Below are 24765 nucleotides of genomic sequence, written 5' to 3' on the forward strand. Positions count from 1 at the left end.
AATCAAAGTTGACGGGAGAGGTGTGTCGATCCTTAAATCTTCACACAGATTAATGGCAGACAACCCAGCAGCACACAATTTCAGACCTGTCGTCCAGCCATCTATATCTGTCTAAGCGTATTATTACCGGCTCACTAGCACATTACTGCTCAACGAGGCAATGAGTTGGACCTTCCGGCGCTTTCACTTACATGACTTTCTCCTCAAACCACTACTCCAAGCAACTCGTTTCCCTGAAGCTAAACAAACCAAATTTCATCTTCAAACAAACCCACTAGATTACTGGAGCGGACCAACTTTGTGGGAACTGACTGATAGAGAGGAGGGAACCCCCCACAGGCATCTCATCCCTTCTTTTAGATGGCGATCAACGAGTCATTTAACTCGCAACTTGCAGGATAAAATCCTCAAATGCGTTATGTGCGCTATGCACACAATGACTCAAATGGAATTGAATATTCTTGGAGGAGGCAAAGCGAAATGCCTACAAACATTTACTCGGGCCACAAATTGATTTGGAGAAAGCATTTAGCGTAACATGGTGAGAAAGTGTGAGTGCAAATAGGCAAAAATGCAGATTGTGTGCGATTTATAAAACAAAGACTGAGCGATACGTATGAGAGAGCACGCTTGTAAATAACTATGTGCATGCACATATGTATGTACAGTTCACTCGACATCCTTGTGTATTATAGCCTGGAGAAAGTCAAAACATGTTTTTGCGTCAGACACATTATTACACACACATCCACTCAACTGCACTTGCCACTGCCACTCTTGGTCGTCATGCCTGATACCATCTAGCACTATCCACCAGTAATCATCAGCTGACTAAGAAAAACTGTCCACTCTGAGATCCCTGGGCGATACTTTCTCTTTGGAGTTCAAGGAGAAAACACGAATTCACTTTCAAGCAATTTTCACTGCGTCATACCAAATGACAATTAAGTGTCAGCGCTTTTCACTCATCCATTCACTCGACCTACTTATAAAGCTGACATCTCCACATCGACACTACAAGTATGACACAATCCACTTATTCTGTTACAATCCGGTTCTTTTGTCTATTGTTTTGGCATATTTCAGCAATTTCCCGATATAATGGAATGTACATATGGAGAAGTATATAGTTACGCTAAATAGCATAGCAGACACATGAACGTATATAAATATGTGCATATATGGTCGTGCAGTTTTCAGATTTTAGACCTTCGTTGACTTTAGTCGACATTGTATGACTCGAAATGAGTAGGTATATTGAAGTAAAACTGTGAATGCTTACCTTTGCTCTGCTGATTATTATCACGAAGGACGGTACATTCGTCAATCACTCCAAACCTCGAAAACATGTTCCTCACTTCGGCTTCATTGCACTTCCGAGATATCATCCCCACGAACAACTTCCTCTCTGAAATTGCAGTACAAACAATAAAATTACACCCTCCCTTCCTCATCTCAAACCAACCCTACTAGGACAAAATTCAATTATTACAAACAAAGTTCAAGTCAAAGCACTGGACTAAGGATAGGTATCACTGGTTGGTTAAATATTTGAGGCCGTGTATAAATAAATAAATCTCTGAGTGTATATTACCGAGATGTCAAATGAGGTAACGTTAGTTTTAGGCACAGTGAGTGAAGTAGTTCTGTCCATTTATTTGTGACGATATTAGTAACGATCACGTACGACCATTGCGGACCGCATGCTTCGTTGCTAATGTCGTCACCAGGCTTTAAACCTAGGTCGGGCATTCGCCTATCTCGCAATGTTTCTTGCCCGGGCACACGATACCCTTGCCCGACCAAGGTTTATTCTCTGGTCGTCACACAACTGGACAAAATTGTGCCGTTTAAAAAAGTCATGTATGTGTACTGTTACTGTACACATTTTGGAATTGTAATCTTTTCCTCCATTTGATACCTCGGTATGATCCGTAGTGGTTCCTACATATAGAGAAAGAGACTCGTCCAATACAGCGTGGGTAAACAAAGTGAATTACAGAAATCAGGGGGACTCTGAAATGCAATCCGTTTCGAAATCAGCATTTATGTAAACCAGTCCACATCCCCAACAGTTTTTAAGCAAACTCTGTCGCTCTCTCTGATTTAAATTGTGTTCGGGTTGAAAGTGCATGAAATAGGAAGGAAATAGTGGTTGACACAATAACATACCGTATCGGTTCTCGTTATCTGCTGGCTTCATCTGTAAAGGATGATTCATCTGAAATTCAATGCGAAAGAGAAATGAGTTTTAAAACATGTTCAATCTTCTCCAATATATTACAACTTGACGCTTTCATCATATTAAATCCGACTACCACCACTCAACTACCACCGCTGCACACACTCTGTCAATTTCCCTTGTCCTTCACTCACTCGCTCATTCATTTAGTCTGAAAACTTACTTTAGAGTAAACCACCCCACCACCAACGCCCACAGACAAACTTTTATGAAATAAAGTGACTGACTGACTGGCTGGCTTAGGATGTGTCACAACTTTCAAGTTTCTAACAAAGTGTCAACATCGACCCTTCACTCACTCTGTGGCGAAACAATCAGTAAGGATCTCCAGGACTGGAGGTTCACAAATAAGTATGTACAAAGTATAACTATAGCGTTTTCGATGACACCCAAATCTTCCTACTCATCACTATTTGAAGTTAAGCAATTTTAAATTGTCAAACTTTCTGCTCTTCTTCTCAGAAATGGAAAAGTTTTCCAGCTCATTTTTCAATTTCATTTTACGAATCTAGACTATTCTATGTTTGTAAATGAGCGATAATATATAAAGTTTTTTTATGCAATGAAAAACGATACGTTTATGTCGTACTCAACTTTTGTAGAGTTTGCTGTTAGCGTGTGAAATATAATCCATAACAGTTTACATTCATTTTAAAAGTTTTAATGAAATCAATCGATGGAGATCGATGCGTTGTACCGAGCACGGTGGCGGCAGAGCTGTTAGATTCGACAGGACTAGTAGTGCAAGGGTTGATATGCTATTGCTCAATATTGACTACCCAAAATTTAAATAATTCAAATTCCTTTGTAATTATTACAAAGGAAACACAATTTTATGTGCCAGACATACGAGCAAGTGAGTACGCCTGGTCTGATAAACAGATGAGACGGATGAGATTTATAGTCTTCTTGGGCTCTGACTGATTCTGAGGGAGACAACACAATTCATCCTCTGCCTGCACCGTGTAGAGGAAGCTCGTTTAGAGTTCAACTAGTGTGAGGTTGTTTCGTTTGGCTGATGAAGTTTCAAGCTTGAATTGAATATGTAAATTAAATACCGTTTAAAATAACGAAACCATCGAGGAGCTTTAGTCGATAAAAGTCCTGTTGGATCCAAAGCGAAAGAGTTAGCCACTTAAAACTCAATCCCACCTTGAAATTTACTCAACCCTTCACCGACCTGGAGATTCATCTCACTCATCTATACTGAGGTGTCATAAGGTCACAGAAATCTCCATTGTAAATAACTCACTATCATTCTCCATCGAGGTCCCACCGTCCTACCACCAGCAAGCAGATTCATCCCATTCACAGCTTAGACCTTATATGCCAAGATTTTAAATTGAATATAAATCCGACTGGCTGTTTTTGTAATGACAGAAACTCTGTGTACAACAAGTACAACAAGTACATATCTGCCAAAGTTTGAATATTATTCGAACAGTTTAGGGCTTCCAGCTTGTGCTCACTAATGCTCATAGGCCAGTCAATCATGAGACAAAACATCCGAAACAAGTGGTTATTGAAATATTGAAACACTTGCGTCACCCAACGCGCAGTTGCGGTCACATACTCACAATTTTAAGCTACATATGTATACTTTTACGCATTATGTTGCCTAGTTTGTTTCCAATTCAATTTTAGACCCCAAGATGCACAGATGCCTACGACTCTACTTTCCCCACGGAATACCAGAGACAAAAAAAACTTGAATTGGAACTTGAATTTTGTCCTGTTGTATTAGCGACCAAAAAAAGAAGAGTGAACTGAAAGCGACAAGAGAAATCAATAACGAGCAAAAGATGGAAGAAAAACGGAGGAGGAAATTCGAGTGTCAAATTCAGACGGGAATACAGATCGGAAAGGGTATTTATAGGGCAAAGTTTACGATTTGTTACAAACAACATGGCAATTTAGGTACGCATGTAGGTAGGTAGGTAGGCACATGCACACATACTTGGTCAGATAATATTTTACTGTGTAAGCAAAGGCAACGTTCAATTTGCTTCGTCCGATGCGATCACATTTCCATCCCATCAAATCTTATCGAATCCAATTTCAGTTTCCATTTACAATCTAATCTCAAGTTGCGTCTGGGTTTGGCTATCTGAAATATTTGGTGAACAAACACTAGTGAACAAGATGCACGAAGAGCCAAACTACATGCATTCATGTATACATTATATCTCTCTATAGCAAAATTTGTTGCAGGTGCGCAATCCACTTTTCTTATTTGCAAAATAATGTTTGCACATTAGTCAGTGTTCCTATCATTCTTAAACAGCACAACTTTGGGGTGATATCAAAAAACTAAATGTACTTCAGGAAATCGAAAATTAGGCTAAATAAATGCCCTCAATTTTCTAAAGATACGTAAAAGTCTTCTTTGTCGTTTATCGTCCTCCCACCATGAATCAATTCAAGTTGGGCAATTACTTGAAATTCTGAGGAGTTTGCTTCCTCCTCCATTTCTACAGCTTGTCCAAGAGGAAGCCGAGACGTTGCTGTGCTCATCCTTGTCCTTTCACCACGACAGAAGAAGTCATCAGACTGCGAGTTATTGAAAAAGTGGCTCCCGTTTCCAACATCGTTACTTCTCCGACTCAGGAAGTAACTTAAATCCTCCTCCTCCTCGCCAGCAACAGTCTCCCTTTGCAGACGACGAGTAAACAATGCGATTCCTCCATCATCTCCTCCTGCTGACATCATTATGATGATGATCACTTCTCAATTTTCAACTTCCACTCCTCAACGCAAAAAAACGGTTCACTCGGTGCTTTCTCTACCTACCTATCCCCAAACAATCTTGGTTTGAGTCAGCTCCAAGTCTCAAACTATTTAGAGAGTCTTTAGGAAATGGAGAGCAGAAGTGGCAGCCAGGATAATGGCAGAAGAGTATCTTTCACTCAATCACATAACTTGATAATGAGAAGTGATAGCTTGCAGACTGTTATTACAAGAGGAACTTGAACTCTACTGATGAGAAATGAAGTGCATTGGTTGCTATTAACTGCTTCCTCTAGTCACTATTAGATATTTGAGGAGAAGGAGAATGATAATAATTATCCGACAGCATCAACGACTCATTAATTAAGCGTGTACTACTTCCAAATATACAACGTTTGTGTAGTCGGATGAGTTGAATATGATACAATAGCCACGTAGGTAGAATAGAATGTCCTTTAGTTCAGTAGTCCCCAGAGGTAATTAATCCTATCAAATTCAGATCCAACCAAAGACCCAATTGTTCTCCAAGCTTCGATATTATTATGGATTCGAGTAGTCGGAAGAACCACATTGCCACCACTCATGGAAAATAATGTTGATTTAATATTATAATTTTCCTTTCGACAAGACACCTTTTCGATGTCAATGCAGAGATATGCATGACATGCACACAGCTGTTGTGTCATGTCTTGTCCTAATTACTTATTCGTTCTACTAAATACATAATTTACTCCAATTCACTAGTAATAATATTTAGCATGCGATTCATTACTTATTATGCACATTTAGCTGTGGGGAAGGATAAAAAGGTGGTACTTACACCAGGTAAAGTTTTGACGTTATGAAGAGCGTTCTGAGCCTGTAATAAAGTAAAAAAAAGTTACATTAATTGTCACAATTACACTGATTGGATATGTATGTACTACTATGTACCATAAGGTTGGGCCGTGAAAATTTAAAGTATAGAATTTAAATATGAATTAAACAGTTACTTACGTCTAGGGCAGATTTCCTCGTGTAGAAAGTCACAAAACAGCAACCTAGAAAAACAAAATGACGGCAAATTAGTTTAGTATAGACAAGTTGGATGACATGTGAAAAATTGTATTCTAGCGCGAATGGTGGTGATGAATTGAATTATTACCGAGAATTACTTGTTTATATTCTACTTGTAACTTGGTCGTGTTGTTTACTTGTACGTATAATTTGGTTAATGTCAGTTTCTGGTTTTGTCCCACTGATAACAAAAGCGAGTGTGCATACAAGCGTACTATTCTAGAGTTTTAGAGCCTCATTGACAAGGAACAAATTGAGAAAATTGTTCTTTTCAAGACAGAGCAAGAAGCTTATCATCATCCGTTTCACGATTTCACCGCCACTGTGGCGGCGCCACATGAAATGATGCTGTGTGTGCTTTTTTGGACGAGATTTTCACCCCGCGCAGAGAGTTCTATAATCGCTCTACCACTGGAGGCCGATTGAGATTGGTCACTATTAATTGGCCGAGGCTTATAAAATAAAATTGCTGCTAAAATGAGTACTAAACTACTAGTGGTAATTGTAAAATATTCCTTCCGAGCTTAATATACGCAGTTGGATCTCTCATGCGAAAATTGAGAAAATGTTACTTTCTTTATTAGATTTCTAACTGGCATATGCACGACACCTTCTAGTCTGTAAATAATGAGTAGATGAAGCAAACACGTTCCCACGTCCCGTAACTTTCCCTGCTTTCTCCAGCAAACTTAGAAGCACTATTATCACATTCTTGTTACTTGTTGTTTGAAAACTATAGCAAAAACTCCCTGCTTCTTGACTTTACTAGACTGCACTTACTTATTATTATGGAGTCGTTGAGTATGGCAATAACTCACAAATTAAAGTGTCTTCCTCGAACCTTGTCATAAATCTGTATTCAAGCACAACTTTTAGGGTTGCGACTCTCCACACCAATTTGACAATTAGCGTCCTCCCCCTAAATCTTTTCTTTGTGCACACCCATCATTTCCCTTTTGGCATTTTCTTCATGGTGTTACCTACCTACCACCATCGGGTTGTCTTTGACTTGATGGTGCTAAACCGTTCATGAATATTTTGCAGAAAAAACACAACCCGAAATGCTCCACATTATGTATTATTAGGTGAAGCCAATTTATGGGAAAGTTCTGTCCGTCTCATATAAGTTCGGATTCGGAACGTTTAAGTTTTTCAGATAATGTAGATCTAAGATCTAACTGTGAACGCAAGGCTAATCCTAATTTCGTTACCAGACTTTGCGATCACATCCTCGAGGGGGCTGATCAAAAGTTATCATATGTCTTATGGTGAATGTCTGGTTCAATAAATGAATTGCTCAAGATATGCGGATGAAAGACCTATCCGTGACCCTGGGGGTGTGGTCGAATGCCAAAATCGCTGGAGAGAAAACGTTCACCAGCGAAACCCATCACGTGGTTGCGCTTCTTCGTTGCATCCGTTGGATACCTTATATTCTACACATACACCACAACCATTCTATTTTCCTGCTGCCAATCCAATCTAACTCACAGTTGGGAAGATGAACGGCATTCAGAAGTTGGCAATTATTCAAAAAGCCACGGGAACTCTTGTCTAAAATGACATAAAACATGCCAGCAAAACAAAAGAGTGAGAGAGTTGGGGGAAGAATGGAAAAAAGCTTTTTAAATCAGATTGCAAAGGTAATGGTCTGGAACGTGATTGTCTGCGAGTGCGTTTGCATTTTATTACTAGTTATTACTTTACTACATACATGCATGCATACAAATGCAGATCTTATGTCAACCGAAAGTTTTTTAAACATTTGCATGCTCCGACCTAATTTTGATCATTGCATAATCATATTAGTTTAAAAACACATGTGTTTAACTTTCATGTGAGTAGCACGTAACCTAGTATCTAAATACGTCTGGCTTAGTTCCTACACCAATTCATAGACGAGTTGTGAGTTGTCAATTTGACGGTATATGTAAATAAAAAACACTCGTCATTGCACGAACCTGGTAAAAATAGTACGTATGCCACACTCTCATAATTATCGCATGTGATGAAGTCATTAAAGAAATCTGTCAAGTTGCAGGTAGAAGTGTGTAACACAATCATGCATAAATGAATAGCTCTGCAGCTCACTTTGTACAAATTGCTCAAATCGTTCATTACTGGCAGGAAAAACTTTAGCATCCGGTACACTAAACTTCTCGGAAGTCGCAATACTTTCTCATTTTACAATTAGGGACCAATTGACCAAAAAGTAAATACGAGACAAAAAATATTTTATAAACTCCAATAAACCAAGAAATACATAACAATACTAATGAAATACACAGTAAAATAAGTCTCACCATGAAAGTACGTACGATTAGATTGAGATTTCTCATAAATGAGAACCTTCGTCAACGCAGCAAATTCTCATCAAAACTATATATATATAAATCTCAATGTTCGAGTATGTATTATTGTCCCAACGATTTATTGAGTTTGGTAACTTTTAGCTACAGAATTTCTTGCGTATAGTAATGTGACGATGATGCAGCTAATGCTAGTGGAGACGGACACAGCCTTATGTAAGCAATAATGGACAACAAGAACACGTTGAGTGCACGATTCAGTTTCAGTTTCTCTCTCAGGGTTTCACTTTAGAAAAAATACAAAACTCCACGTATTTGTTTGTTTACTATCACATCACAGGATTTTTTTCCGAAAATGGATACGACGATTCACCGCAAATATCACGAACTCTCGCAGTTCAAAAGATACATTTGTTACTCTTGTTGGCCGGCTGTCAGATCTCCTCAACAGTTTTTTTTGTATCCAAGAGAGAGTGAAAACGGACAATTTGAGGAATAGTGCTACTGGAACGACACCGATGTGTGTGACCAGCAGGAGCAAGCAGTAGCACAATAATAATACCACTTTCTATTGATTTATGTACTCCTCGCTCGCACCAATCCATCCACCTATGACAAGCAAGATAGTAGGAGAGACAGAGAGGAAAGTACTACATAATAAGAGCAGACGACGAGCGAAACTGCTGCGAGCAGAGAGTGAGGCTCAATCTCCCACATAAAACAGACAGCAGCCCTACTAGCACTTCACATATAAACATTAGTTAGAGTCAAGTCAAGTCGAATAACGATCTCCGAACCATGACCGACGTCGTCTAGCTGCTGGGACTTGTGGAGAGAATCCACCTCTCCTGCATCCTTATTTCCACGACAAATCTCGGGTGCTACAAATTCGAATTACAGCCATGTCCGAGTTATAAGATCATTGTTCGATCCACACAGAACCAATATCAGAGGAGCGAATTCTGATTACAAAGCAGGGCCGATCGGGTCATGTAGCGAGTATGGATGGGGAAATAGCAGGTGAGGTGAAAGCAGTATCTGTGCATGTACGTGTGGGAGAGGAAAGGTGGAAGAAAGCGAGATCTTCGAGGTGTAGCCCGTCCATTCCATATAAAATATATATCAAAAAGCTGCACATCGTCGACTACTACACTCACGGTGGAAGGTAAGCAAGGAAAGATCTCTCTCTCTCTCTTTCCCTCGTTCAGGGAACAACGCAACGCAACGCAACGCCCTGGCCGTAATAACTCGGCACAAATGGAGAAAAACTATTGGAGGATCGGATCGTCATGAAACGTGGCACATCATCCGCTCGTCATCATCAGCGTCATCAGCACGCTGCCCGAACTCGGAAAAGTCGGTCCGATCCATATCCATGAGTAATATACGACAAAAGAGATGATGATACCACATGCATACTCGCGACTGACATAATGTTGCAAAAATGGTTTCCTGGAAAGTTTACTGTTTACCAACTCATTTGTATCATATCTAAATGGAAACAAGTGGAGAAAGTCGGCCCTCGGTTTGTATCTCATGCGCAGGAAAGTTCTTAATAGTGAATCTAAACCAAATCTATTTACATAAAACACGGCTACAGTAACCATCGTCAACACACTGTTGACTGTTGAGTTTCCATGCTGGCTGAGAATCCTACACGTACACCCAGTCAAAGCTAGTCCATCCATCCTACTTCCTAGTATTTGTAATTTAATGACAAAACGAAGATCATGCGCAGCCTAAAAAACTGTTGGTTGTAAAGGGAAGCCAGGAAATTAGCAGGAATGGTTGCAATATATTAACCAGAACCCAATCACGCCATAGAAGCACCACGTGGGAAAGCAATATCAACTGCCGTGTCTGCATGGGGGAAAGATGGAGAACGAAATAGAAACACATGTTGACATGCATTCTCCGAGTGACTGAGTGATTGGAGAGAATATAACTTATTTGGAATTTGGCCCAAATCTGATTTAAAAATTTTCTAGGCACCTGCAACAGCCGTCCATAGACAAGAATATAAACATTCGCTCGTCTGCTTGTGTGAGAGGAAATGAAATGACTTGACATTCTATTAAGGAAAAGGAATTGCAGTTGGAATCACATTTTATTGTATTCTCTGCTCAACATGAGAAACTCATCTTCTCGTCACCACCACCAGCAACAGTCGGAGAATGAAACCTCATTTCCCCATGTCATTTCCATACATCACCCGAGTCTATCTTCATAACACATCTGAATGGTCTGAATGTCAGCCAGTAGTAGTTGCACATCCAACAAGTTTTACTGTTTTGCTTCACTAGCTACATTTTGAAGTACACACGCTATTATTTAAGTACGTATGCAGAATAAAACAAATGCTATACCGTTTTTTTTTCAACCGCTACTTTTCATTCCACGATTTTCTCCGATTTTGCGTCTCACTCATTAACCCTTTCCCCGCTTATCCACTTTGTAGAGAAATAAATTATGGTTAAATCTAATTGAAGTTTGTTCAGTTCAACAGCGAGCTCAATCAGATCAAGAGATTTGGGTGTACATAAAGCGGAAAGTTGTACTGCGGTTACCCAGAGTGGGAGATATTTAGTAGGAGTGAGAGCAAGAAATTCGTCAGAGTGATTTGGACAACTGCCAATTATTTTTTTAAGCAAAGGACAGCCGCCATTCAGCACAGATAAGCAGATCTTTGCTGCTTCGTTACCTGTTGCATCCACGACCAATCCAACCTACTCACTCCGGGAAAAGCACAGCAGCAACAAAGCAGCCAGCATTTTAGATCCTGCTCCTCCGCTCCTTCTTCCCGAACACGGGCTTTGCAAAGAGAGGGGAAAGCAGGACAAAGGCGAGAAACAAAGTCTCTCTTTCTCTTCATTATTAATCTATCCGCTATTTTAATACACATACATTTTGTATGATAATTCACGAAGATCTGCCTTTAATTAAAAATATGATGCACACTTGTTATATGTTCACACATTAGAAAGTGGTTGAACCCCTGACAAAGGCGTTTGTAATAGAATCAACACGCATTTGTATGTGCATGAGGACAAGGTATTTAGACCCGTGGTCTTTTCCTCTCCTGTGTACAGCCAAAAACTATGTAGCACACACACCGAAGAGATTTGCCATCTTTCACATTACAACATCTCACTCAAACTCAACCTCAAGTGGCCTAGCAAAAACTACAAACGAGGGAAAGAAAGGCTGAGAAAGGAGACAGCGCTCGTTTTTCTTTGTGATGACAATGCCCAGGAGCTTTTTTGACCCGGATCTATTTTCTCGGTGTGCGTCTGCTTGTTTTCCTCGATTACAGGCCGATACATCAATTTACGAAAGGTTGGGCTGAGAATTTGACCCCAACTCCCATGATCTATGACCCGAGGCGTGCAGAGAAAGTGTGCACATGATATTTTCCAAACGAATATTATTGGAGAAAAGGATATGAGATGAAATACGTCCGTACGAGTCTCGCCGTCGACTTTTTCCACTTTTCACCACCTAAATGCGTATAAGGATTGGCTGCTGCACTTGGTTTTACTCGGCTCAGAATTGGGAAAACATCTTAGCGTTGTGTTATTTTAAACCAGAGATTTAGATAGCAGCCTTGAGGCACTTAGGTCCAAATCCTCATACAGGAAAGTAATAGAATCCTCCTTGAAGTGGGCTTTACTGCAACCGCTTCACAAATCTAAACTGCTTTCAATTCGTGATAAAAGCCCTCCGCTAAGAACCAAAGTGCTTCTTTAGATGCAACTTTTCAGAAAGAATGACAACACTACTTCCACCTTCTTACGTCGACAAACGCCCCATAAAAATTTTAGTACACGGCGGAATCTTTACTAATTCAGTCATATGTGATCATGTAAATAATATTCCATTTAGGTGCATACCCCCCTACATACACATATTTACATATGTGCTGTGAATTATTTTTATTTTATCCACATTTTGAGATACCTTATTTTGAGATGACATGCTTGCTGGTGGGGTTTTAAATTTGACTTTGCCATGGGCAGCCATTTGCCTCACCTAACCAACCATTATGGACGGTAAGTGAAAGCGGAGGAAGCAAGATGAAGCATGTCAGTGTCAACTTAAGCCCTTCGCCTCTTGAGGAGGGAGAAAGAGTCAAGTCGAGTGAAAGCTTGAAAAAATCTTTTCCTGTTTGAACCAGCAGCACACCAAACTGAGGACGTGGACAGACAACCGACCGGAGTCGTCCTGTCCTTCCTCCTGAAGGAACGTTGCTGAATTTAAGAATTGCCGTACCCAAGACGAAACCACATATAAAGTCATCATTTACGAGTGAATTGTACGGAAGGAGTAGGAGGATTTTCAGTCAGTCAGTCCGGGATGATAGGTGCCTGCTTGCACCAACTCGACTGAATAAATGCATCGCATGTCATGTCACTCGAAAATACATGATAAGAGCACGTGAGGTTACACTACAAGTCCTACAACTAAACCCTGCACAATATTTCATTGTGGTCGTTCTTTTACAATTTTGGACGTGCTATGTATGCAGCTAAACAAGAATAAATTACAGGAAACCCAAGTGAAGCGAGCTACACTGGATGTACTGCAAGGTATATTTTACATAATTGAAATATATTCCAGTTCTTCGTGCTCCTAAAATAGCAACAGATTAGGAAACCACAGTGGAAAACACAATGCGTCCTAATCTTGGTTTGTCATTCGCTATTCCATCCATGGCATATTAAATTACAAATACGGGGAAGCATCATGGGAGACAGTGTATTACATAAAAATGAGCGAGCGAGGAGACGTCGGACGGAGAAACTCCTTAGATTTGGATAAAGTGGTAGCAGTATGGATGCCGTGATTGCTTTCCTTTCAGGGGTCGGACCAGGTTCCAAAAACTAATTACCTTTTTGGCAAGCGACAGGATTATAAAAGCAATATCCGGGAGATTATGGCCTTGTCACATATACATATGCAAAGGCGGCCGTTCAACTTGTTCTCTTCTACTCCCTCCTTGAATCTGAAAACGCTGACGGTTCGATGGGTTTTTAGCTCTCGCTTCCAGTCTATCCTTCCTTCTCAAACAATGCTTTTCATCTACTCTGCCTCCTACTCAAAGTGCGACAGGGAAGAATTACAACCATTTGGCAGGGATGCAAAAGACGACACCCAATATGCACAGGCAGCTCACTCAGTTAGCCAAGAATCAATCCAAAGCAACAAAGACTGATTTTTCTTCACTTTCCCCTGTGAAACAACCCTCGTCACACACCACCACCTCCAACACTAGGACCCTCTTTGAGGGAACTATGCATATCATATGCATCCTCCCCTCCTATCTCTTCCTCGTCTCCATATTCATACATTGATATCTCGACCGGCCAGTCACTCCAAATTATCCATACATCGACTGAAGGACATCGTCTCCTTCAACAAGGACATATACTGTCTTCTGTCCAAGAATCCTGGCAGACGGAGTTCCGGTGTCTACCAAGACGTATCACCACTGCCATCCTAAAGTCCCCCATAATTCTACAGTTTCCACAACCTCTAAATATATTTTGGTTTCTTGATATATAAATGTAAAATCCTCCGGCTACGTAAAATAAATTGATAACCAGTTGCTCTGTAAGAACTATAACTCTCGGGGGACGCGTATTACATTTCGGTGACTTTTTTCGAGTGCTAAATTCCGATAAAACATTAACTTTTCGTGTATCTCACATCATAAGTGGGGCTGCCGATCGCACATACGGCCTTACGCCTCCAAACTGTGTGGTGTCCTTCCGGAACATTCATCCCAGTCCGTCCCGACTGCACTCACCTCTGACCTACCAAGCGCCCACCGGAAGACCAACGCCCACATCTTCCTTAGTCTTGGTTTTATTTGTGTTTCACATCCACCACCAGCTTTGTCCGACTCGAGTAAGCATCCCTCCATCTCGAGACTATATATTTTAGATTGGATTTTGAATTCCTCTTTTATTCTTTCCAGAATAGTATTTCGCCTCTGTCAGCAGCAACACCGGCATAAATAAAAATAGTCCTCTCTACTTTCTTTCCCTTTTTGTGATTCAGCTTACTGATCTGTTCGACGTTCCCTTCCACTCACGCCACTCATTCGATTCCAATTCGCAGAGTTCAAAAGGAACGGAAGACAAGTGAGCTCATCTACCTCCTGTCATGTGTGGAAGATCAAAACCCTCACCAAAGTCTCTCCCAAAACCCCGACGTCCACAAACCACAAACTCTTGCTTTTTCATATTTCCTTCCTTTTCTTTGGAAGGACAGGCAGCAGGATGGAGTGCAAGGAACAACAAAGACTTTTCTTCTTCACTCTCTGGACGGCATCACCTCACACCCTCAGCCTCCACTTGCCTTTCTGCAATCTCTTCTTGTTCTTGGTCTTGGGTAAAAAAAGGTGGCTTTTACGCAGAAGAAATGTCGAGTCGTCTCAACCAACACCAAAGTAAATAAATAAATAAAATCATTTACAACATGAACTAAACGGTAGGAAAAAACAAATAAACTTCCGTTTGACCACATGGGTTATTGTTTATGAGTAATCATATTTCATGTGTGGTTCATAATATTCCAACTTTATACATATCTGCACCAGAGCCACCAGATCTCCTCGCAGGGAGAACAAGAGATCGTGGAATACAAAGGATTTCCTAACCACCAGCACCAACCACCTCTTTTTCTCTCACCACCAGCAGCAGCAGCAGCACAAAAGGAAAGACTCATTTTGTTTAACATTCAACCCCACCAACCTTCCACTCTGTAGCGGACAACAAAGCCCAAAAGCCAATTTCCGATTTTTTGATCTGTTTCGCGACACAACAAGTCGGGAATCCAGAGACAGTAGCGGAGAGTTGGTCGCTCGCTCGCCAAAGTGCTTACCTACGTACGACACGAAATGAGAACAAAATGAAAAGGACAACAGAACACACAAACTTTGTACATTGTTGCAAAAGAAGAAGAGAATTGTCAATAGTCAGATCTTGGTCTTTTTTGGTTCATCATCCTACGCGACCACCAACACTGCTAAGACGACTCTTCTTGTTTGGGGTTTTGCAGCCTGCTCGGCCAACAAAAACTCAACAAAATGATGGTCTACGATGAAATGAAGACACTTTTACTTCACTTTTTACCGATACCTTTTTTCCCTCAAATACCTTTTTTCCCTCAAAGGAAGAAAGTGAGGCATTATTCTTGCTTCTCATTCCTTTCTCCAAAAATCCACAAACTTTCTCCACCCCAACTCTTCCATTTATTCTCCATTCTTTCGAAAGAGTTGAAGAAGAATGCCTTCGATTTGTACTCGGATGGAATGAGTGACTTTTCCGAAGGAAGAAATACAAGCTATTCGTCAACGTCCACTATCCAACTCTTTAAAGACTCACCTGCCTCACTCACGTTGCTTAACCTCAGACCCAAACCACGTTAACCAACCAAGCTGGATCAGGATAAGATGAAATTCAACTTAAGCCTCTCTCTGTCTGCGAGTTGTGAACCGTCAACTCCGTGTGTCATCCAGCCAGAAGATCCCACACAGAAAGTAAAGATATAGAAAGGGAGCTGGAAGTGTGAGCACTGTTTCGTCATCATCATTGTACAATAATAAATAGAAAGTGTGTTTGCAACAGAACACGGCAGCCAAATCCCTGTCGGAAGGAAGGGGATATAACTCTCCTGTCTTGAGGGTGATCTTCTCTTAAAACCACGAGCTCAATTTATCCCACGCACACGACCCTGCTTCCATACCAAACTACCTGTTGTAAGATTCACAAAGCTCTTGTATTAGTAGGGTTCATCACATCCACAACTTTATTCCTCTTCCTACAATTACATTTAGTCATGCAAATGCAAAATGCTGTCTCCTCCACAGCTCGATTCATCCATGCAAATTTAAAACACAAGTGTGCAGCCTACGTACTCAGCCCGAGTCAGGTTTAAATTTTCTCAATCACCCCAATCCGAATGTAAATTTCATAAAATTCGACCAGTCATTTTAAATATTTGGGAACTAATTTAACTTTCTCCGGCAGATTTAAGAGTCAGCATACTGCACCCTAAGCAATAATTTTGTCATTATGTATGCCATCGAATACCCTGCACCGACAATCTCACGAGTTGGCCCAAACCAGACAGACGAACGGACAAACCTGACAAGTGCATAAGCCCTGAGTCTGAGTCGGGCCAAAAATAAAGAAGGAATTACGTGTATCGAAATAGAAAAGGGATGATGACAATATAAAAATGGGCATAAACCTGCTTTACGACATTTTGTATGCTTTTACACAGACAGAAAACAATCTTGAGCAGGTTGATGCTGTTGGAACACATGCACGTAAATAGATCTCGTCGTGTTACAAGAGCTTTTGCCGACAAGGTGGCACAGCCATTCAAAGCTATCAATATTTTTATATTGAACTAAACAGATGCATGGATTGGCGTATGCATGTTGTGTTTTGGTTGTGGAAATTCAAGAGCTTTTAGTACACATACACACGGCATCCTCCAATATTTCTACCTGTTCAAAGAATACGGAGGCAATCGACTTTTCAAGCTCCAGCCAGTATTTTAAATAATAAAAAAACACTTCACCAAACAAACCGTAAAATCCGAATCACTCAATTCCCTTGCAAACACATGTACTGGAGCAAAACTTTTCAGCAAAGTCGAGTTTAAAACTTTATGACACGTCTAAATAAACTGATTGAATTACATCCCCCATTCACAGCCAGGTATATACTGCCTCCGTTATTGGTTTACGACTACTTTTTCAAACAAACCACACTACAATAATACAGAAAAGATGTGTGTGTGTGTGTGTGTGTCTGTGCCATGCGGGCAAAGTCGAGTGAATAGAATACTAATTCAAAATTTGAATTTATACGAAAACTTTGGATTTGACGATTGCCTATCAGGTCCAGTCAACTGAACCAGATAACCAATCTCCCACCCACCGATTCCATCCAATATGCCAATGCTCGAGTTGTGCATATACTTGCATATCATCATTTTGAGTTTGGTTATATTTTGGTTTGCCTGATAAAGCAAATTTGTTCCACCTTCATCCTTTACATATGTAAAAGTGACTATATGTTTAAACCATATTGCACAATACGGACGGCCGGCAGAGTTTGCTTAGATGCATGAATAAATAAATAAACCAGAGGAAATCTGATTTATGATCTCCGTCAAACTAAACTCAAACTGAGAAACTTTAAACTTAACTTTTCGTATGTGTGGAAGAAACAGAACACGTTGAGTTGCCGATAAGAAAGAAGATATCAAGTGTATCTTCAGGTTTGTGGCATATACTCATAAAGAACAATGTACTTTGTACTACTGGTATTTTTCCATACACTTCGTATTCTGCTGCTGGAGAATATGTAAATACACGCCTGTACACATGTCCAGTCGTACATTTGCAAGTTTCAAGTTGAAATAATGTTTGAACGCGTTTCGTCGATAATCAAACTGAACGTATTCTTCTCTCCTCAGAGTTGTGTCGCCATATTTAAAGGATTGAAGTCAGTCATTCAGTTCGTTTCGTCTCACAAAACATGTAACATTTCAGTTTAATGGCTTGCCCTGAGTCTGCTGGGGCACGGAAGGTGGGGATAAAGAGGTGCATTGAAAGAACACTAAATACTTATCCCCCTACCACCATGCGCCTATACTGGTTAACATTACGCAACTATGAGTAAGATAGAATGGAATGCTGCTGCTATGATTTAGAGTGTGGAGAGAACTCAATAAAACCAATATTTCACACTACCATTCGAAGCTGCTACTACCCCGTTTACAAGGTTGTAATAAGTACGGCTGCTACATAGCTCATCCGACCGATCTCATTCCACGAAACCGTTCTTAGGAAGTTGAAACCTAAACTGCATTTTAGCGTAACATATTTTATTGCCACATTAATTCAGCACGATAGAATAGGAACAACTTTGACGAAGAAAGCGTCTCTTGTTACGTGTTCACACTCACTCCTACCCTGCTGCGTAATGACAATTTGTACAAAAAAATTATTCAACAATTCTTTTCAACTCTTTTCTATTTCGTCAAAAAATCTGAAATGAAATCATACGAAACGTGCATAATATCTCCAAATGAATCACGGTTGTGTAATTCTTCGCTGCTTATTAGATTAGTACATGGCACAGTAAAGACAAATTCCAGTATCTAATTCCATCCCTTTCACGCTCCATTAGGATCAACGTCAACCTGACTACGGTTGGTCTACAGTATTAAATATGCATACAAACCTTCCAACTAATCCCTCGCGCTATCAGTTTAATACCAAACACAAGATAACGCCCTACATTTTTCAGCTTCATCAAGAAATTCACTCCAAGCAACCCAAGACTTCCAGATCCAGATTTTCCTTAAGTACATAAACCAAGAATCTGGAAAAGCTGGATCCACACAATCCATACAGAAAATCACAAAAGAAAATGTAGGACATGCTTAATATTTCTCAACATCGACATGAAATGAAAAATACATATTGAAGAAGATCATTTTGTCACATTCTGCATTTTGTCCAGTTTTGAAACAGAGTGTGCCACTACATATTAAGGATTATTTCATGAAGCGATAAATAGTAATGTTCACCAACCTTTTCGCTGATTGTGATATGCGGATGAAGGTACGGATTTGCGTCTCTTTACTTAAATTTCTTTCACTTATAATACCAACTGCTTGCACTTGAGGTAAAGAAATCGAAGAAAGGAATAAATTACTATCTGAAATACCTAGCTCTTTAATATGTTGCTTTAAACAGAACTATTGCAGCACAACTATTGGTGGGTTTAATAAATAAATATCTATGTAGAGCAAGGGAACAACTAAATACTAGCACAACGTGTGTCCACTGTCCGGGCTCACTAACTGAAACTGCCAACTCGGTGACTTGCAACTTGTTGCCAAATTAAATTGCAGTCGGAGCCACTGCCATAATTTGAATTGAACAAAATATAATGAACAATGTACAAACGGATTGACTGCTACCCAGTTTGTGCAACTGAGGATTGGAGCAGAATATATATTCGTGCCGATATTGTCGCTGCGAATGCGAGTAGAATGTTTAATCTAATATTCAATACATGCAATATTTAATGTTGCACCAATATTCAAAAACGGATGGCGACGTTCGTATGTACCACACCACAGAATGTTTGTCCAATAATGAAGTACATTTATTACTGCTTCCCTCTGCGTCTTCTCGGTTCATGCCAGGGCATAAAATTTCATGGAAGGCAAACACTAATAAATATGCAGGATTATGTATGCTCGCTTTCCTTAATAGCAATAATAAGTGCACGTCTTGTGAGGATGGTGTTAACAATTGAATTAATAATGGAATAAGTCAATGGAATGGAAAAAACAGAGCTGCATGAACTGAATTGCTTACATTGTACGTACATAAATAAATATACAAAAATATTGACACGGTGTCTAACAGTCTGTGCTCAATTTCAATAAAATCAGAATTCTCTCCGCAATTTTTCAAATTGCAGTCGAAATTATACAATATTTGTACCACAAGTTCGGAACTTATATTTATTTATGGCTATGAAATTTTAACCACAATCTATTTTCAATCTATGAGTTGCGATTAGCAAAAACGGCTTGTAGCCACCTACTTCAGAAACTAATTTATATGCAGCCGCACATTCGTGACTGTCAAAGGGACGATATTTCATTAATTAGCGATTTATTTGTGGATTAAAGGTCAAACGTATCTTACCACTTTTAATTTCAAAGTATATTCTTTTTATTGCTTCAGTTCCTTCTGAATTTGCGCAAAAAACTCAAACTCGCTGGAAATTACACCAGGGTACACAACTTGGTTAAAACTGAAGCACAAGTGCCGAGATTTTAAATTGAAATTTCGACCAACGCGGATCCGACCGACCGGAGTTGAGGGAAGCTAAAGTTGAACTATCAACAGTTCGATGACTGAAATCCGTGAAAACCAATTTCGGGGTATGTCTTCAACATTTTCCGGTAGTCGGAGTTAAAAATGAATCATAGTTTATTTTGTTAGCCATGCCAGAGAGGAGCCCAAGGGCAAAGCATTTGCTTGCGTCGTTAGCTAAATAAATAATCTATCCCCCCAATTCATTTGTTCACTCCTACCTAAAACTGGTCTAACGAGGTTATGAAGAAGTTGTTCTCTTCAGCAACTCCGGAGTCAACGTTTTACCGGGGCCACGAAATATGAACTATATTTAATACTGTTACCAGTAATGAGGAACAAGAGGAAGTCGTCGAAATTGTGTTTTAGCTTCCAAAGTCGAATCAACTTTGGATTCGATTTTGAACAAGCCGTAAAAGCAGTGACGATTCCAGGCCCAAACTCTCTCATTTAAATTAGTGGACAAATTCACAAAACTCTAAACTCCGTGTTAATAACAACAGAGGAAGAGAAACTAGAAAACTAATTTTCGAAAGTGCTACCAATGGTTCTTACTTTTCCAATCGAAGTACCAGTCCCTCCCTCAAAAATTGTATTTTACCGTCACGTGAAAATTAAATTGGTAAAAAGCAGGTTGTTAACCCGACAATTAGTGAGGCAATTCACGCCCTCCTTCGTAACTACGTAAACAGCGTAAAATCCGTAAACTTACAAACGTTTACAAACTTTTACAAAAATTGCCAAGGAAAACCAGTTTACAAACTTTTGTAAACTTACGCAGCTCACAGGCGTCTTTTAATTTTGTAAAGTATTTTGTAAACTCAATTTGGGGAAGAAAAAAAATTGTTCGATGCAGAAACTTGGCAATATATGTTGCTAGTGACTCCTAATCAAAGAATACGAAGTGAAATTGGAAAATTTTTCAAGCAGAGGTACCCGAGGGGGTGACCCATACCGGACTTTCAAAATCATCCAATCGAGCTGAAATTTCGTATAGAAGCTGCTAAAGGCCCCTAATGGAAGAATATGAAGTGAAATCGGTAAAATTTTCACATCCGGGACCCGTTGGGGTGACCCATACCGATTTTCATAACTTGTCTCAAAAAGCTGAAATTCGGAACGGTGATACTTAATAGCTTCTCATCAAAGAATATGAAGTCAAAGATGAACAAAAAATAACCAGATGGACAATAAGGAAGGGGTACCCATACCGATTTCTAAGAAGTTATATATTCAGCTAAGATTTAGTGAGGAGTAGAAAAATAACTTAGGATTAGAATTTAGGAGGGTTGAAATTTTTATAGGAACAGCCTCCACTGTTCGTGGTATATATTATATCAATAAATGCAGCTCCACAAATTTCTTCCATTAATTTCCGTTTTCTGGAAATGATCAGCATTTTGTTTAAATTATCAGATAAATTTTTACGAAAATAATTGCAAAAGTGAATTCACGGGAAGCCGTTTGTAAACGTTTGTAAGTTTACGGATTTTACGCTGTTTACGTAGTTACCAAGGGTGCGTGAATACCCTCAGTGTCATTTTCATGGATAACGCAGCAAAACTTATTGACATAGTAGTAGCGTATGCTATGTACATGTTGATAATAAACCTAAGTTTGGTTGCACTAATTTCCCTGCGGGTTTCAATTTATGGCACCACAATTTAGAGTAGATGGCAGAGGTTTGATAAACACGATGTAAAGGAATATTGATGCTACATAGTTAATTAAGGGTAGTAAAATGCTTACCTTTGCTCTGCTTGGTCACCTTGTCCCTGAAAGAGATGAATTAATTAACATTAAATTCTGAGTATATGTACTATATATTGTTCTCATATTATATAAAGAATAACTAAATACGTACCTGAGCACGTTGATCTGGAACACTCGTCCAAATTCTGCATATAAGCAGACCGAAAACCAATCACAATTTGTTACTTTGTTCAAAAATTATGTAATACTTTGTGCGAGTAAATGGAACATACCTTCAAATAGGGAACGCAATTCGGGTTCATTCAGGTGCTTGGGTACTTGGCCAACAAACATTTTGATGGCATCACCTTCAGGTAGGTCTCCCACAGCAAAGGTGTCCCCATTTATCACCCTAAAAAATCCAATTAGTTCATTAATTACGTTAACCAGGGAGAGAGTGAGACGGCGATTCGTTATCCGCCTCCTTCGCAAACAAAGCTCATGTCCGGACTTTCTCCGATTTCTTTTTCCTCTCTTCTCCTTCACAATAAGAATTAGAAGGAGCTGTTGTTGGGAAGTGGAATGAATGAGCTGTTCAGTTCATTCCACAATCAGAGGAGTCTCCTCCTTCTCTCTTTCTCCCTCTCAGAATGTAACAAATTAACCAATGTTTCCTAGAAATCTCATCTCCTTTTAGTCAGTAGCGTGGTCCGCATTCCATAAACTTGGCTTACACCACGGCGCTCTACAACTCAACACCAACCAACTAACCAAACTTAACACAACTCCATTTCCAACTCGTCCCATAAAAGCCTTAATTTTTTGCCTCAACTTTTTAACTTTTCCTCATCCCGTGTAGCACTCCAGCCTGTTTCTTTTCTTCAACTCGAGATTCTCATTTCCAAAGTTTCCTCCACAGTACACACGTTTCGTGCGTACCACCAAAACTGCTCCTTATTTTTAAGAGGATCACTTCTGTGTCATCCAAGTCATTGGTTTGTGGGCGTCATTTGAACAGCACTAAACTAACCTTTCTACCACACTATTGAAGAAAGTTGCATTTCTTTTACTCCCGTATTCTCTTCAATTTACAACAACTCAAGGTTCGGTTGCGTATTTGCAATTAAAGTGCATCAAAAAATATCAAATCATAATATTTGACAATTCTCTGTCTGATCAAGTTCTTCGAGTACCTCAAGCACGGCTCAAGGGACCAATTTTCTAGCTGACAGAGTAACATGTTATAAATTAAATTGAATGCTAAACATGTAGATTTAGAAAATCAGGATAAAGTGATAATAAAACGTGACGAGGGGAGGGCACGATGTGAAAGGCGACTTTGTATGTACTTCATTGAAAGTTAATTATAAAACTTTTTTCCGTTTCTACTTTTCCCATTTTACTTGTAACTTGATGTGAATTCAACAGTTCATTTGATGAATAGATTATTCATCCCATTTATTGAATCATCCTCATTTAATTCCTTTTCAACTCGGGTAGACTTACTAATCCTCTTTGAAATAACATCAAATAGTGATTAATTATTGAACTGTGCTCCTTCTCCCTCGCAGCCAGCCAGCCAGCCATCAGTTACATTGACTTCTTTCCGTCCTAATGCAGGATGCCCGGCAGTAGTTCAGCCGGCTCAAAATCAAGTCACTACTGGATTGGATGGAATTAAGAGAAGTGAAAAGGACTGGCTGTCATTTCGTAGTAGTCGTTGTAGCTGGTTGAACAGTGCATATGCTAATTGAGTGAATTGAGTCTGGAACATTCACAGTTGGAGAAGACGGAGTTCCGAGCGTGCAGAATGTCTTGCAGTGGATGCTGCATGAATTGACTGACAATTTCTGTCATTCCTTTCTCAGTTCATTTTCATCCATCCATCCATCCCTTTCATTTCAATTTAATTTTACTAAGCTGATCCCTCCTGGTTTATTGTAAGGATTTCGCAGTGACATCCAGCAGCCGGCTCAACCTCCCGGATTTCAATTCCTTCTAAAAGGGACCTCCTCGCTTGATGCCCGATGATGAGCAACAGCATTAGCATTGAATCAGAAATCTAAATTGCATTCCTGGAACAACAGATATTCGACATTTAACCTTCAGTCACATCTTTTACATCAAACTGCACTTCCGTCATTTCTGTGTCCCACCCTTCTCGGATGACGTGCTCCATCTCTATAATCCTAATCCCCCCTAATAAGTTGCTTGGAACGGCAGCAGACGCAGAAGCAGCACAGAATACGCACACAAAGGTAGGGGCGAAGAAAGTTATTCAATTTTGCCCAAAGGGTGCACATCCACGCTGCTCTCTCTCTCGGTGGCCGTTGTGCAGAATACAAGAGAGAGAAATGGAGGAGGTAAAGAAAATTCATAGGAGGAAAAATCCGCTTTGATTTTCTGATCCTTTCGTAATAGGAGGGCAACGACAACTATTTCCGAGTATAACAAACAATAGAATCAAAATATACGCATTATTAGTCGACCCCATATGGCGTTGGATCTTATTTACGGTGATCACACTGAAGGGAAGCAACGTCATTCGAAAGACTCGCTAACCTAGCTGAATGAATCCAGTATGGTCCTACCCGATAAGACGACCCAGAGGATAAATATGAAAAATTCGTCACCAACCAACCAACCACCCGCAATCCCGATCCTGTTGCAGAGTTCGATTTCCGTTGGTGAAAGAGCAAAAGGAGAAATTCTTCTCCAATTACAAATAAATAGACCCAAAAAATTCATTCACAAACTCTCTCCTATTAAGATTCCAATTTCCTTTGTGTACTTAATAACGCGTTCACTTCGATATCGCC

At 39.8% G+C, this 24765-nt stretch overlaps 1 protein-coding gene across 11 annotated transcripts in view; it reads right to left on the reverse strand.

Annotated features, from left to right (window-relative positions):
* Positions 1–24765, reverse strand: part of LOC110852515 (probable serine/threonine-protein kinase DDB_G0282963) — a 75782-nt gene that overhangs the window by 8504 nt on the left and 42513 nt on the right. For all 11 annotated transcript variants that reach the window (XR_004835346.1, XR_002548136.2, XR_004835345.1 and 8 more), the window contains exons 3-9: positions 22240–22358; positions 22119–22152; positions 22004–22029; positions 5966–6009; positions 5790–5828; positions 2173–2221; positions 1283–1408 (exon numbers count right to left, since the gene is read on the reverse strand). Coding sequence is in view for 7 of the 11 variants with exons in the window: in XM_022100606.2 (XP_021956298.1) it covers positions 1283–1408; positions 2173–2221; positions 5790–5828; positions 5966–6009; positions 22004–22029; positions 22119–22152; positions 22240–22358 (437 nt within the window). In the remaining 4 variants the exon portion in view is untranslated. The remainder of the gene's footprint in view (positions 1–1282; positions 1409–2172; positions 2222–5789; positions 5829–5965; positions 6010–22003; positions 22030–22118; positions 22153–22239; positions 22359–24765) is intronic.

Source organism: Folsomia candida, unplaced genomic scaffold (assembly GCF_002217175.1).
Source record: "Folsomia candida strain VU population unplaced genomic scaffold, ASM221717v1 Fcan01_Sc007, whole genome shotgun sequence".
In the NCBI taxonomy this organism is placed as follows: Eukaryota; Metazoa; Arthropoda; class Collembola; order Entomobryomorpha; family Isotomidae; genus Folsomia; species Folsomia candida.